This window comes from Grammomys surdaster, unplaced genomic scaffold (genome assembly GCF_004785775.1).
Source record: "Grammomys surdaster isolate TR1022 unplaced genomic scaffold, NIH_TR_1.0 126158, whole genome shotgun sequence".
Lineage (NCBI taxonomy): Eukaryota > Metazoa > Chordata > Mammalia > Rodentia > Muridae > Grammomys > Grammomys surdaster.
In genome coordinates, this window is record NW_021620966.1 from 327,844 (window position 1) to 343,643 (window position 15,800).

Consider the following 15,800-nt stretch of genomic DNA (forward strand, 5'->3'; position numbering starts at 1 on the left):
GAAATAATCTCATGCTACAAAACTTACCATACTGTGTTATGTTCAAGCTCCTTTTTGTGTGTGAGCCTGACTTTTGTTAGTTTAATAAAATATTTACTAAAATGTTAAATATGATCCCTTAAAATAATTTCATCCATCAATTCAATACATACTATTTGCTTGCATGAAAAAAGAGAAACTAGGGCTAGCAAGTTGGCCTCGGAAGTAATGATACTTGCTTACTGAGCCAGAAGACCTGAGTTTAATCCCCAGAACCCATATTGGGGAAGAGAACCAGCTCCCAAAGGCTGGTTAATGTCTTACACACACTCATCACACACACACACACACACACACACACACACACACACACACAAATAATTCATAAATAAATGAATGTAAAGGAACTTTGAAAAACTAGAAATTAGAAAAAATAATTTATAATCATGTTTTCTATTTACACTCTTCAAAACATGTCTACAAAACACGTATCTGTCATGTTTATCATACTTATAAGTTGTCTGGCAATAACTCTGCAGTAGAAAGTTTGATTTAGAACATGAGTATGTAAAGCAGGATCTGGTTTCTTTTGTAATTAACTGCTATGTGTGCTTGAGCCTAACTGTGGTAACATGAAATAAAACAATACAAGATGAGGGGAGATTTTGTTGGTCTTTCCTCTGCGTGGCCCATCCAGATTCTACTGTTGACTTTGATGCTGATCCTAAAACTATTGTGGGTTTATTGTAGTAAGAGTATCATGAGAGCTTTCTTCAGGAGATATCAAAATTATTTTCTAAATTTTATACTATGTACTATGTAGTTGTAAACATGAAGATTGTGGCTAGTAAATGGCTTACTCTGGCAAACAGGGATTCAAGCAGTTCTATGATGTGACTATAAGAAAATTCGTTAAAATCTATAGGTTCCTTTCTTTTCTTTTTGCATTCCAGTTAATGTTAAAAGACAGTTTGTGGTTCTGGGTAACGACTGACCTTTGTGAACATTTCATGGACACGTTATTCCCCTGGTTACTCATTACTTGGTTGTTTTTCAAATTCTCTCTTTTCAGGCATTGCTAACATCTATGTTCGTTACAAGCAAGTTCATGCATTGAACCCTGAAGAGAACCGTATCATCATCAAATTAAACAAGGCTGGCCTTGTACTTGGGATACTGAGTTGTTTAGGACTTTCTCTCGTGGCAAATTTCCAGGTTTGTTTTTTTAACCCAGTCAGGGTATCTGTGTGAAATGTTTTGAGTATCTATAGTAAATTGGAAAGCTGAGGTCCTCAGTCACGTGCTGTTTCTGTCTCTGCAGCCTACAGAACTCTGCTGTATCATTTGAGCCTTGTAGAAACAACTGCTTTCACTATTAGAAAAATTCATATTTGGTGATCTAAATAAGCATAAATCATAAGAACTGTTTCTTGGGTACTCAGAACAGTTACTTATAGACTTCATTATATACATACTTGGAAATTACTTCAAGATCAGACAGAACTGATATAAAGAATAAGTAATAGACTTTAGATCTAAACTTCATTTTGTGCCTGATGAATCTTAATCATTTACCTTATGTTCTTGTTTGTAATCAAGAATTTCTGTACCTGTGATAGGGTGGGAGAATCTGTTCCCTTTTCAGCTTTTTCTTTAAAAACCATAAAGGCTGGCCAACATCCATCTCTGTCATAACTGTCTTCCTGATCCTGCTGACTAACACAGCAAAAAATAATAATAAAATCACACCTCTTAAAATTTTTAACCTACTTGACAAGTATTGTTAAGTAGAATTTATTCAATAATGGCTTAGAAAGACTTTCTTTAAGACCATCTTTATATCTAGAAGGATGCTTGCTACAGGATTATTTTAGTAGGGAAGAGAAATTGTACTCCACTTTGAAAAAGTAGGGGAAAAAAGATTATGTATAGCCAAAAACCAGAGTGAGGCTCAGTGGATGGAAAACTCCTAATAGAAAACGTGAGCAGTAAGAAGGTATGTTGGCTGTTACTTAGACACTTAGGATAATTTATGCAGGAGTTTTCTGAAGTTAGACAATGTGAAGATGAACCTTGAACCCCAGAAATCAGGCCCAGTTGGCAAGAGCTCAGAGGAACCGAAGTAGAGTTTGATCAAGGAGAAAGCTTTGCTCACTCAGCAGTGAATCATCATTTTAACTAATTCTCATTTGCTAGAAGTGTGCAATGGGAGTTGTCAGGATGACTTCTAAGGAAAAAAAAAAGGTAGTTCTTCTGGGCACTAGTGTCAAGAAGCACAATGTCCTTGTGCCATGGAGAAAGACCTAAAATTGTATAGGACAGCTACTTAGCTGTGAACTCTTGCTTTCCCTAGTCAATTTCTATAGTTCAGTATTAAAAATGTCACAGATAATTTTTAGGGGATCGATATATTGCTATATGGCATACTACTTAGTACATGTCAGCTGTCACTTATTTAGAAACTTTTTGAAAGACGTTGAAGGTGCTAAAAAGGTTAGGGAAAAGATCTCTTATATGGTCCTTGATTTCCAGGGAAAAGACCAATAATTATAATCATATGATATTTGAAACTTTAATGTACACTAAATACCTTTGTACTGTACAGTGTATATGTAATAGTCAACAAAATAAATAACAGGAAGTAAGGGTCCTCAGTGCCACTTAGAAAAGGGTTTCCCTCATGGGAGAGTTATCCTTTGGGATCTTTGGAAGGGATTAGTAAGTAGGGAGATATGAGTTGCCTTTCTAGGGTTGTCATTTGACGATATCATGAACTGGATAGCTTTAAGAAGAAACAATCTGTCAAAGGCAAAAGTATCAGTAGGGCTGGTTTTCTTCCATGCTCTCCTATAGTGTAAATCATCCTAAAGATCTTCAGTAACCTTAAGCTCTTTTCCTAGTATCTAAAACTATGAAACTAGATATAATAATAAACTGCAGGCTTGTTTTTTAATATCTGGTTTATTTATAAAAATTAAAACTGATAACTACACATTTATATTTCTAATTGAAAATAATTTTCTGATCACATTTCCCCTTCCTCATCTCTTCCTAGTTTCTTCCCACTCCTCCACCCATTCAACTGTTTAACTCTACACCTTCTTTCTCTCTTTAGAAAACAAACAGGTCAATCATAATTAAAAAAAAAAAAAAAGAACAAAGGAACCAGAATAAAACAAAACCACCAACAAACAGAACAAACAAAAAGTAGGAAAAACAAAACATATGCATAGACACACACCCAGGCATACATAAATTAAACACAAAAAAAATTTAAACACAAAATTGGGACCAATATGGTTTAGAATGCCCAAACAAAGCATTATGGGACCCAAAAAAGTGCCAAAAATACCATTGAGTTTGTTTTGTTTTGCTCATCTATTGCTGAATATGAGGTCTATCCTTAAATGTACTTTTTATACCCAGCAGAGAATCCATTGGAGACTCCATTGGAGAAATTTTTTTCCTTTGTAAGAAGTTGTTAATTTCAGATAGATTTTTGGTTAGGGATGGGACTCATGACCACTTCAACTCCCAGTGCTAGAACCTCATCTGGCTTGGACATGGGCAGGCCCTGTACATCCTGCCAGTTTCTGTGAGTTTATCTGTGTGTCAGTTCTGTTGTGTCTAGAAGGCACTGTTTCCTTGATGTCTTCATGTCCTCGGGTCTTAGACTCTTTCTGCCTCTTCTTTCACATATCTCTCTGAACTCTGAGGAAAGGAGTCTGATGAAGGCATCCCATTTAGGACTTAGTGTTCCAAGATCTCTTACTCTCTGCATAATAGTTCCCAACTTCTGCAGGAGGAAGCTTCTCTGATTATAGCTGAGTGAGACCCTGGCCTATGAATATAGCAGAATGTCATTAAAAGTCATTTTATTGCTATGTACCTTTAGTAGAACAATAGTGTTTGGTTTTCCCCTAGGTCTGTGACCTATCTAATCTCAGTTTCTTGACCACTCCAGCAAAGTCAGCATGGGTTCCATCTCATAATCAGCTAGTGGTTGGTAACTCCTACAACTTCTGTACTTCTATTGAACCAGCATCACTATTGTAGAATGAAGACTTTACAACTGTTTGTTCCTGTTCCATGAACACTAGTCAGTGAGGGGGAAAGGCTCTAGTTAGGCAACAACATGGCTTTCTTCATGTTCGGTGAGATTTGTGGATGTCATCTTCAGCAATAGGGCCTTACTATGAGTTTGTAGAGAGCAAGCAATAGCTTTGGCAAGATCCTGAGTTGCTTAGAGGTTCTTGTGGGGCCCTTTTGGCCTACAGCTCAATTAGATGTAACCCATTCCTGGCACTTGAAGTTTTGTTTGATGATAAGAGATGTCTTCTTGTGGCTTTGTATCCCCCCAACCCCCATCACTTGATTCCATTTAATTTATTTAATAAACATATATAGTTTAACAAGCTTCTACTGAAGTAGGTTTCCATAAGACTCCTCAAATAACTGTGAGTGTCATTTGTCTGTCCTTACCCTCCTCTTTTCCGCCTCCATTTCAAGTTTTAATATTTTCTCTCCATTTTTTATTTTTTATGTTTACCATGAGAGTTTTGCTAAGGAACTCTATGCTGACATTGATTGGGCTATGTCTATGCTTAGTTTTATCAGATTCAAGCAATGATTCATTCTCATTCTCTCTCTCTCTCTCTCTCTCTTTCTCTCTCTCTCTGAAAAGGAAAACTTGTGCCTTTGAAAAATCAAAATCTCTGAGTTCTGTACATTGAGAATCAACTGTAGCAGTTAACTGAGAAATAGCACATCAGCTGTGTTTATAGATTGTTCAGCTGATACAAAATAAGAAAACTGAACCCTGCCTTTCCTTTGTTCTCTTAGTCCTTATGTTCCTCCTGTGCCAAGTATTGGCTATGCCTTTTCTACCAAAGGAAATACACCACCAACTAAACAAACAACAAACAAACAAACAAAAAAAACAGTGATTCAACCAAAATTTAGTTTTAAACATTGATTGTAGAAATTTGATATTGATGGTTGTCTCTTTTAATCAGATGTAACATATAATGTTAGAAATTAAATGTAAGTAAATAAGGGCAGCATCATAACTTATAATAATCTCTTCAGAATGATCAATACAAACTATTAATGATTCCTGTGGCATAATCAATGCCTAAATAGGACCATGAAGATCTTAAATTACATGTAAACTGTCCCCTCTGATATCCCAGATCTCTATCGTTAACCTTCTTGCTCTTATCTGTTGTTGCCACTGTCTACTTTACTGTGGAATGTCCATATTTCTGTGGTTTATTATTTAATTTTGTGTACCTTCACTAGGATATAAACTGTAAGAACTGAGTGTCTACTTTATTCATTTACATATTAATGACTTTAAAAACTGCCTGACACCTAATAGAACCCAATAAAAATGTTAAGTAAGTGAAACAAAATACATCGACATTTGTTATCATTTTTATTGTTGGCAAATGAAGTCATCTGGTCTCACTTTGATCTTCCTGTGCTTTGGGGAAGTAATTTGTGCAATCACCACTTAGTGAATTATCTGGCTTGCACTTTTAAGTAATATATTGTCAATGTGTTCTTTATTTTTCTCATTGACTAACTTTTTTCTGCTTCTCAGAAATCAACACTGTTTATTGTACATGTATGTGGAGCTGTCCTTGCCTTTAGTATGGGCTCATTTTACATGTTTGTTCAGACCATCCTTTCCTACCAAATGCAGCCCAAAATTCACAGCAAACAAGTCTTCTGGGTTCGACTACTATTGGTTATCTGGTGTGGAGTAAGTGCACTTAGCAGTATCCTTTGTTGTAATATATGGTTTACTATTGAAAGAGAATAGAATAAAAAAACAAGTGAGTGCAGTTTGGTACAATGTAAGAACCATTTTTTATTTTAATTTTTATGTTGTTATACACACAGACACACACACACACGTATTTTATCTATACTTATATAAATGCACCATGTGCATTCCTGGTGGCCACTGCTATCAGAAGAGACTATCAGATGCCGTGGAATTGAACGTGGGTGCTGGGAACCAAATCTAGATCATCTGCAAGAGCAACATGTGCTCTTAACTGTTGAGACATTGTTCTAGCTCCCCCAGTCTCTTTAAAGTCACCCTCAATTAAAGGACATTGTTTGTTGGTACATGAAATTCAGACTGAAATTAAGTAACTGAGCTAGGAAAAAAACATAATGTTTGGCATAGTCATACTTCAAAGAAAGCAAGGAAGAATTATTATGCTCACTACAGAAAATTACTCAGTGGAAATTTATGGTAGAGCTGCTAATTTTTTAGTAAAGAGGAAAGGACATGATATAAACCATTTCCTGGTTACTCTGGATAGATCTTTAGTTTTAGGGCTGCCCATGACATTAATTCTTTAAAAAAAAATAAGATTGGACCATAGTAATAAAAGCTTGCCTTTAAAGTTAGCCTTTAAAATGATTTGTTGTTATTATTATAATATACAAGTTTAAACCTTCAGATCTCTAAGAGTCTTCCTTGACTTACTTTTTTTATAGTGATGACTTGCTCATCAATTTTGTACAGTAGTGGTTTGGGTCCTGATATAGTACAGAAACTACACTGGAACCCAGAGGATAAAGTAAGAGCTTGAGGTCTATAAAATATATAAGAGTGTGTGTGTGTGTGTGTGTGTGTGTGTGTGTGTGTGTGTGTGTGTGATTATTTTAAAGATTTATTTTCATTTTAAACTTATTATCACTGCATGTGTCTATGTTGTGTATACATGGATGCCTGCAAAGGCCAGAATAGTGCATTGAATCCCTTGGAGCTATATTAATAGGTGGAAACAAACTGCTCAACATGGAAACTGGGAACTAAACCTGATTCCTCTGGCAGCAAACGCTCTTAACTGTTGAAACATCTCTCTTTACCCTACATAGTTAATGTTGTAAATTAGTACACAAACTCTAAAAATAGCCATAGGGAGAATATCTTGTGTACTGTATGTATGTGTTGTCTATCAATTAAAAAGCCTATGGCCTGTGGCTTAGATAGGAAATAGAGGTGGGGCATCAGGGAAGAGAAAGGATTGTGGGGTAGAGTCAGGCACAGGAAATAGGCCAGGGATGAGATGAGGAGACACAAATGGAACATAAGCACAGGTAACCAGCCACGTGGCAGAATGTAGGTTAAAATAAACAGCTTATCTTTAGTTATGATCAAGTCAGAGTAGACCCTAGCTATATGGCCAGGGCGTTTGTAAATATATTTTGAGTCCGAGTCTTATTCCTGAGCATGGGGCTAGGAGAAAGAACCAGGGTCCAACTTCAACAAATACCCTTTGTGAAAGTTTATTAAGAGTATTCTTGAGCTTCCTAGTGTCATTTTATGAATTTTATTCAGATGCATGGTGTGTGTGTGTGTGTGTGTGTGTGTGTGTGTGTGTGTTAGTGGGTGGGAATATTTTTTTCATTTCACTCAGTGATCCAACTGACCTTAAATTTGTGATCTTCCTTCAGCCTCTTAAGGATGACAGATGTTGATTTATGAATCTTGTGGCTGGAGGGGGATGGGTTGTAACTCCTTGGTTGTAAATGTAGGTTCTATTTTGTCTTGATTATTTAGTGGAAATTATATTTGTTGTAAGTGAAATAAAGACATCTACTATGGGTCAGGAGGGACTCCTAGTAGCTACTGCAATTCTCAAGACACATTCAAAAATCAAGGAATGATCTTCAGAAGGAAGATTGGTCTATAAGAATTTGATGTTGCTTAGTTTAAGTACTAACATAGATTATTTGAATAGGGTGTAACAAAGTGGCCTTTGTTTTTTCTCTTTAACTCCAGGGTTATGTGCTTCACATGATTACTACTGCAGCAGAATGGTCTATGTCATTTTCCTTCTTTGGATTTTTCCTGACTTATATTCGTGATTTTCAGGTAATAAAATAGTTTCAATTCTGTTTAGTAGAACTTCATTCATGTAGAATAACAGAATATTTTATTGACAGATTTTCTGTCTGTTTTGAAAATTAGAATTTTAAGATCTGGCACCAAAGAAAGTGATATAAGAAGAGTAACTTCTGGTGAAATTGTTCCTGGATTTGAGGGAGTTGTGTGTTGCAAGTAAGCTTCAGCCTTAATAATGGAGTTGCAAAGCACATCTGAAGAAATTCTGTAATCTGTGTTTATTCAACTAGACCCAGCCCTAACACATGGCTTTACTTGGGGGGAAAAAAAGAACTACAAAAGAAAAATAAGAAACTTAGTGAGGCATGGTTTTTTTTCATTTCACTGGTGCTCAGGATGTCACTGTGGCAGTGACTTCCTGTTCCTCATTAGATCAGTTTGTTTCTCTGACTACATAAGGGATGTTGTGCAGCATAATGAAGAGATAGTCTCTCATAAGGACAAAACTTCTCTATATAATTTTCTTTTCTGTTCCAGAAAATTACTTTACGGGTGGAAGCCAATTTACATGGATTAACCCTCTATGACACTGTTCCTTGTCCTGTTACCAATGAAAGAACACCACTGCTTTCCAGAGATTTTCAATGAATGGATAAAAATCTTCTGTGATGATTATGATTCTCAGGGACTGAGAAAAGATGCACAAAAGTTGCATATTATACTGTGAAAATTTGAATCAAGGCTGACAGTGACATTAATGAAAGATGTTATCAGGAGAAATGTAATAAGCCATCTGATAAGTTTTCTTAAAGGATGTTGTTAAGACTATCTAAAAACATTATGTCTAGACTTTTTTATAATCCAGAAAATAAAACCAAAGGATAATACCATTTTAGTGTTTGCTGCTTTATCAAAGAAAGCCTGAAGTACACTGAGTAGTCTCTATACTTGGCCTGAAACATGTTATGTTATTTTAAAAACATCTTTTGTTATGAGTACTTTTATGAGAGAAATTTTCTATGGCCCAACATGTAATCAACATTGATCAGCAAATCATTTAGAATCAGGGCTTAAAACTGAAGTTTTACTATATTAATACATTTCTTATAATACTTAAAAATGTGGTGTTGTTGCTGTTATTGTTATTGTTCTGGAACCTCCTCTGTAAATAGGAGCGTGTCTGAACTTGTGTGAGTTCTTTCAGGGCTTAAATTTTGCCTCACTGGACCCCCACAAACAAACACAAAATCAATGGGTATTTATTTGATTCTGGCCACATGATTACTAACAGATCTATCATATATGCTTATAATAATTTCAAGTCTCGTCTCTGAGATTAGAATTTTTAATTGCCAATGAGAGAGAGAAGTGGGAAGATGGAGATTTTATTTGCAAATATGCTATATGCATGCATGCATACATGTATATGTATATGTATATGTATATGTATATGTATATGTATATGTATATGTATATGTATATGTATATGTATAATGTCCCTGTGGCTGGAACTCAGAGAAGTCCTCCACGATGGCTGCAAGACAGCAGGCCCCAATAACCCGAGAAAGTCCGTGGGTTTCCAATACCGGCTTTATTGACATGACAGATGATAGTTGAATCTGGATGTGCACCCCTACCACAATTTAGGCCAGGGCAGGCCTGACTTAAATGGGGAGGGGGAAAAGAGGAGGGACTGGAAAAAGGAATAACTTAATTAGCTACACCCTCTGGCCTTTAGGTAACTCATTAATATGGAAATTTCTTGAGGCTGAAGCCTGTAGTCACACCCTCTAACTGTAGCCCTACATGTCTGCAAGGCCCTATATGTCTGCAAGGCACAGATCAAATGGCGATCTTCGCCTTGTGTCAGGAGCCTGGGTTCTGGGGGCATGGCCAAACACCTGCCGTTTCCCCATCAGGGTCGGGGTTCCAGGCCTATGCCCAGCCAAGAACTAGGCTCCTTTCACGGCCCAACATACATATATAAAATTTTCTTCTTTATAAAATAAAGGTTAAGGCTGATGACATTTGCACAGTAGTGTAAATCACTTTCTGCCAACCCTGACTATCTGAGTTCACTGTGTAGGATCCACACAGTGGAAAGAAAAGACTCCTACCAGTTATCCTCTGACCTTGACTTCCATATGCATATATACATACACACTAAATAAATGTGGTAATAGAGATAAACATTAATGTTCCTAAATAAGATTGCAAAGTCTGTAGACAAAAAGAGATATGATTAATAACATAAAATTTATTCTGCATTATAGTTAGGATCCTCTTTGATTTTCATTTAGAGAAATAATTAGCAGTAAAGTTAGTTTTGAGCAGATGTTTAACCTTTTTATTGGAATATGATCTTTTTAAAACCTAGATCTGAAGAAGAGATGAAATCCAAAATATAAATCTGGATCTTTTTTCTTGTCATGTAAATGATTATAAAGTTTCAATTTAGATCTCTGTATAGATAAAAGATGGTTATAAAGGATGGTTTCTAGATGCCTACTAGGATTCAAAAGAAGGAAATACTGAGCTAAATAATATCCAGGGTCAAACTAGTTTGTAAAATAATCTTTGATGAATACTAACATAGTTTATATTTTTTAGAAGAAATGGAGCTGAAACCAGAAGAAAAGATGGTAAGAAAAAGTTGAAAATATATCAAGAAGGAATTTAAGGAAAACTGTTTGAATGGTGGAGCTTTAGACTTCAATTATAAGTTGTTGAACACCAAACTCAGTAACAGTATTTGAAGAAATAACTTAGATTAATAGAGAACTAGAGTATTTACCTAAGGGAAGCTACAGTCAACAAGGGAGACATTTTAGTAAATATTGATTGATTAATGTCGTTACTACTAGAAAAAGATGCATACTGCTCATGATTAAATCCTTTTGAAAAGTATGATATAACCACATATGGAAAATATCTTCCTGTAGATTCTCTCTACCAATAAGTCAAGTTATGGAGTATCCATGGTATTATATGAAATAAATAATACTAAGTAATAATTCATAGAGTTAAAGTTCATGAAAGCAGCTGTGGGGAAGGCAGTTTAGAGAAAAGCATACACTCACTAAAATTACCTTCTCAGAATATTAACCTTAGAGATATAGTTATAATAAAGTGATCTAAGGTGAAAATTAATATTTTGAAGGTATTTAAATTCCACTAGTTACCCTTTCAAGTAACCAAGACTGAAAACAGGAGTAGGATTAAAGAAGGGATTGTAAACTAAGAAAACATGGCATATTGTTTCCTAACCTAAAGTCCGAAATAATGACAGACAATGTACATCCTCAGAACATCATTCCTTGCCAGTTCTGCAAAAGACATGTATAAAAGTAACAGAAGAGAAAGTTCGTTTTTTTTTTTTTAATTTTTAGAGTGCTTTTAGAATTCTTTCAAGTATTTAGGTTATAAGTAAAACTAAACTGTACATAGACACTTTAAAAAGGAAAACACACAGTCAACTGTGGTCTAAAACATTAAATGAAAAATACCAGAACTTCACAATTGGTAAGTTTTATATGAGTCATTTAATGAAATCTTGTATCATGTCACCTGTCCTGTGAATCATCCCTTTGTCTTTGAGTCATGCTATGTATTCTACCTTTAGTGACTGTTCTATTTGTTAAATGTGATGCTTGTGATTGAGAAACTTTTTCTTTACTGGATATGGCTCAAAATCACAAGTGCAATAATGCTGACAATTTAGATATGCTAAAGAAAAGCCAAAAATTAAATCTTTCATATAAAAACTCATGTAAAAGTTCATGACTTAATGATGAAGAAAAACATATCATGTGCTGAAGTTGGGAGGAACAAGTCTCTTCATGATATTGGAAAGAAGAAAAAGATTCAAGCTAGTTTTGATTTTAATTCAAAGTAACAGTTATAGCTATATTACATGACTTTAAGTAGAAGCTGTAAATTTGTGTACATATGTTTCCACACAGGCATTCAGTTATATACTGTTTTCAGTTATCTTGAAATGATAATGGAGATCTTGAAATGTATCCCTAAAGGATGAGGGAAGTTACTAATTAAAAGATGAAAGTGGCTTTTGTTTTTTGCATTTTTCTTTATTTTAAACTTTTTCCTTTGAAATTATTATGTACACTGTAGGAAGTTGCCAAAATAGTATGAAACCTCATTAATTTTCACTTGTTTTTTTTCCAGTTGTAATACTTTATCAAACTATGGTAAAATATTAGAATTAGGAAATTGCCAATGACAATATAATCTTATCTAGATTATACATTCCCATGCACGTGTATTTATAATTTTCTGACATTTTATTTCATTTGTATGATGTATGACCATATTTAAGTTACAGAACTTTGTATTGTCAGAAAGAAAATCCTTGAAACTAACCTTCTTTATTCATTCATACAGTCTCAAATCTAACCACTTAAAAACACTAATCTCTTCACATCTAAAGTTTTTCCATTTCATAAATATAATATTGAATTATATATCATATAATCCTCTGAAATTGACTCTGCATTACACATAGTGCCTTTTTATTCATCAACCAGTTAATGTAGCATTGGTTCCTCTTGTTTTATTCACAAGTGATACTCTATTGTATAGAGTGTGTCAGACTATTTAATGGTCACCCATTGGAGCATATTTGAGCTACTCTCAATTTTCAACTCTTATTGGTACAAGCTTTTGTGTCAAACTTTAATTTCTTTACTAATAAATACCCAAGACTGAGCATTGGAATACATAACAAGTGTACATTTAGTTATTTTTTAAATTGCTGGAGTGTTTCCTTAAGTACTAATATGATACCATTTTACATTTCATTTACATTACATTTTTCCATTCTAGTGTTCATTTTTTATTGTTGTTGCTTTTTATCTGGATTTTTTTTATTTGGATTATATTAGTTCTACTGAGATTTGCACATGTTAAAATGTTCTGTATTCCTGATTATTTACAATGGCTGGATTTATTTAAAATGTCTGTTTCTTTTCTTAATTACCAGTCACATTGTCTTGCTTTGTGTATTATATAACTATTTATACTGGAGATGGCAAACAGATCTCTATGTGTTCCAGGCCAGCCTGGTCTACATAGCAAAACCCTGTTTGAAAAAAAAAATCTATGACTACCAACCAAAACAAAAAAGCATAAACAACAAAAAGAGCTGGAATTATAGGCATGTGCTCACCAAGTCTACCTCTTTCGGGTTTCTCTTTTATTTTTATATTTAATAGTTTTGAAGCAAGGTCCTATTTTTTTTACATATTGCCTAGAACTCACAGTGTAGCCTATGCTTTTCACCTGTCTTTCAGTGCTAAAATTGCAGGTATGCATGACCATGCCCAACTTGTACATAGGTGCCACAGATCCTCATGCTTGTACACCAGGCACTTTATCAAATTACCCACCTTCTCAGCCCATGAAATGTGAACTTAACATTTTCTCAATTGCTCTGAATTTGTGCCCTTTGATAAGCACTTTAGAAACAGGGCATTTCATGTAACCTCTTCACCTAGCCAGAGCCCCCAGTTCCTATTTTGGGGTCTAGCCCTATGAGTCTCCATGATAATCGCCACCCATGCCTTCTCCCAGCCCAACAGATCTAGCCTTAGTCCTACATCCAGTGCCTGGTCCTAGATTTGCCACCACTTGCCTGCACCACATTCCTCTAGGTAGATGTGTTAGTTAGGGTTTTATTGCTGTGAAAAGATACCATGACCAAAATAACTCTTAAAAGGAAAACATGTAATTGGGACTGGCTTACAGTTCTAGAGGTTTAGTACTTTATCTTCATGTCAAGAAACATCATGGTGTAGTACCTGAATACCTGAATAGTAGAACCACATTTTCTGTATCCATTCTTCAGTTGTGGGATATCTACTTATTTCCAGTTCCTGGCTATTATATATAAAGCTCCTATGAACATAATTGAGCAAGTGTCTTTGTGAGATGTTGGGGCATCTTTTGGGTATATACACAGGAGTACTATAGCTGAGTCTTGAGATAGAACTATTCCCAGTTTTCTGAGAAAGTGCCAAATTGATTTCCAGAGAGGTTGTACAAGTTTGCACTCCTATCAGCAATGGAGGAGTGTTCCCCTTGCTCCACATCCTTGCCTGCATGTGCTCTCTTGATATTTTTATCTTAGCCACTCTGATGGGTGTAAGATGAAACCTTGGAGTTGTTTTGATTTGAAATTTCCTTATGAATAAGGACTTTGAACACTTCTCTAACTGCTTCTTGGCCATTCAAAATCCCTCTGTTGATAATTCTCTGTTTAGTTCTTTTCCTCATTTTTAAAATTGGGATATTTGGGTTGTTGGTGTCTAACTTACTGAGTTCATTGAAAATTTTGTCTATGAGCTCTCTATTATATGTAGAGTAGGTAAAGGTTCTTTCACAATCTGTGGGCTGCTAGTTTGTCCTATTGTTAATGTCCCTTGCCTTACAGAAGCTTTGTACTTGCATGAGGTCTTATTTAGCAATTGTTAGTTTAGAACCTGAGCCACTGGTGTTCTGTTCACAAAATTGTCTCCTATACCAATGCATTCAAGGGTATTTCCTACTTTCTTGTCTATGAGATTTAGTTTATCCAATTTTATACTGAAATCCTTCGTCCACTTGGACTTGTGTTTTGTGCAGGATGATTAAATATGGGTCTATTTTCATTCTCCTATATGTAGACATCCAGGTAGTCCAGCACTATTTCTTGAAGAAGCTTTCATTTTTCCATTGAATGGTTTATCAAAAATCAACTGCCAGTAGGAGTATGGGTTTATCTCTGGGTCTTCTGTTTGATTCCATTGAGCAATACCATGCAGTTTTTATCACTGTTTTATTCCATTGAGCAATACCATGCAGTTTTTATCACTGTGGCTCTGTAGTACAGCTTGAGGTTAGGAATAGTGATTCCTCCCATAATTCTTTTTTTTAAATTTTTTAATTGAATATTTTATTTACATTTCAGATGTTATCCCCTTACCCCATTTCCCCGCTGCCCAGGAACCTCTCATCCCATCCCTCCTCCTCCTGCTTCTATGAGGATGTGCCCCCAGCTATCCCCACTCCCACCTCCACACCCTTGAATTCCCCCACACTCGGTGTCCAGCCTTCACAGGACCAAGGATCTCTTCTCCCACCTATGCCCAACAAGGCCATCCTCTCCTACATATACAGCTGGAGCCAAGGGTCCCTCCCTATGTGCTTCCAGGCTGGTGGTTTAGACCCTGGGAGCTCTGGTTGGTTGGTATTGTTGCTCTCCCCGTTGGGCTGCAAACACTTTCAGCTACTTCAGTCTTCTCTCTAACTCCTCTATTGGGAACCACATGATCAGTTCAATGGTTAATTGTGAGCATCTGCCTCTGAATATGTCAAATTATGGCAGACCTCTAAGGAGACAGCTATATCAGGCCCCTGTCAGCATGCACTTCCTGACATCTACATCAGTGTCTAGCTTTGGTGACTACACATAGGATGGATACCCAGATGTAATGGTCTCCAGACGGCTCCTCCTTCAGTTTTTGTCCCACACTTTGTCTCCATATTTGCTCCCTTAAGTATTTTGTTACGCCTTCTAAGAAGACTGAAGCACCCATACTTGGTCTTCCTTCTTCATGAGCTTCATGTGGTCTGTGAGGTGAATCTTGGGTATTTCAGGCTTCTGGGATAATATCAAATTATCAGTGAGTGAATACCATGTGTGTTCTTCTATAATTGGGTTACCTCACTCAGGATGATATTTTCTAGTTCCATCCATTTACCTAAGAATTTCTCAAATTCGTTGTTTTTAATAGCTGAGTAATAATCCGTTGTGTAAAAGTTCCACGTTTTTTGTGTCCATTCCTCTGTTGAAGGACATCTGGGTTCTTTCCAGCTTCTGGCTATTATACATAAAGATGCTATGAACATTTGTAACTGCCGTTTCTTTTGTAACGGCCGTCAGGTTCTGTTACTT

At 35.8% G+C, this 15,800-nt stretch overlaps 1 protein-coding gene across 11 annotated transcripts in view; it reads left to right on the plus strand.

Annotated features, from left to right (window-relative positions):
• The window catches only part of Dram2 (DNA damage regulated autophagy modulator 2), a 35,210-nt gene extending 23,295 nt beyond the window's left edge, over positions 1-11,915 (plus strand). For 7 of the 11 annotated variants that reach the window (XM_028757346.1, XM_028757349.1, XM_028757348.1 and 4 more), the window contains 5 exons: positions 1,052-1,194; positions 5,585-5,762; positions 6,496-6,578; positions 7,787-7,879; positions 8,387-11,915. In XM_028757346.1, the coding sequence (XP_028613179.1) occupies positions 1,052-1,194; positions 5,585-5,762; positions 6,496-6,578; positions 7,787-7,879; positions 8,387-8,497 (608 nt within the window). In that variant the 3' untranslated portion in view covers positions 8,498-11,915. The other 4 variants (XR_003710000.1, XM_028757352.1, XM_028757353.1 and 1 more) reach the window with 4 other exon arrangements.
• Positions 11,916-15,800: the final 3,885 nt, after the last annotated feature.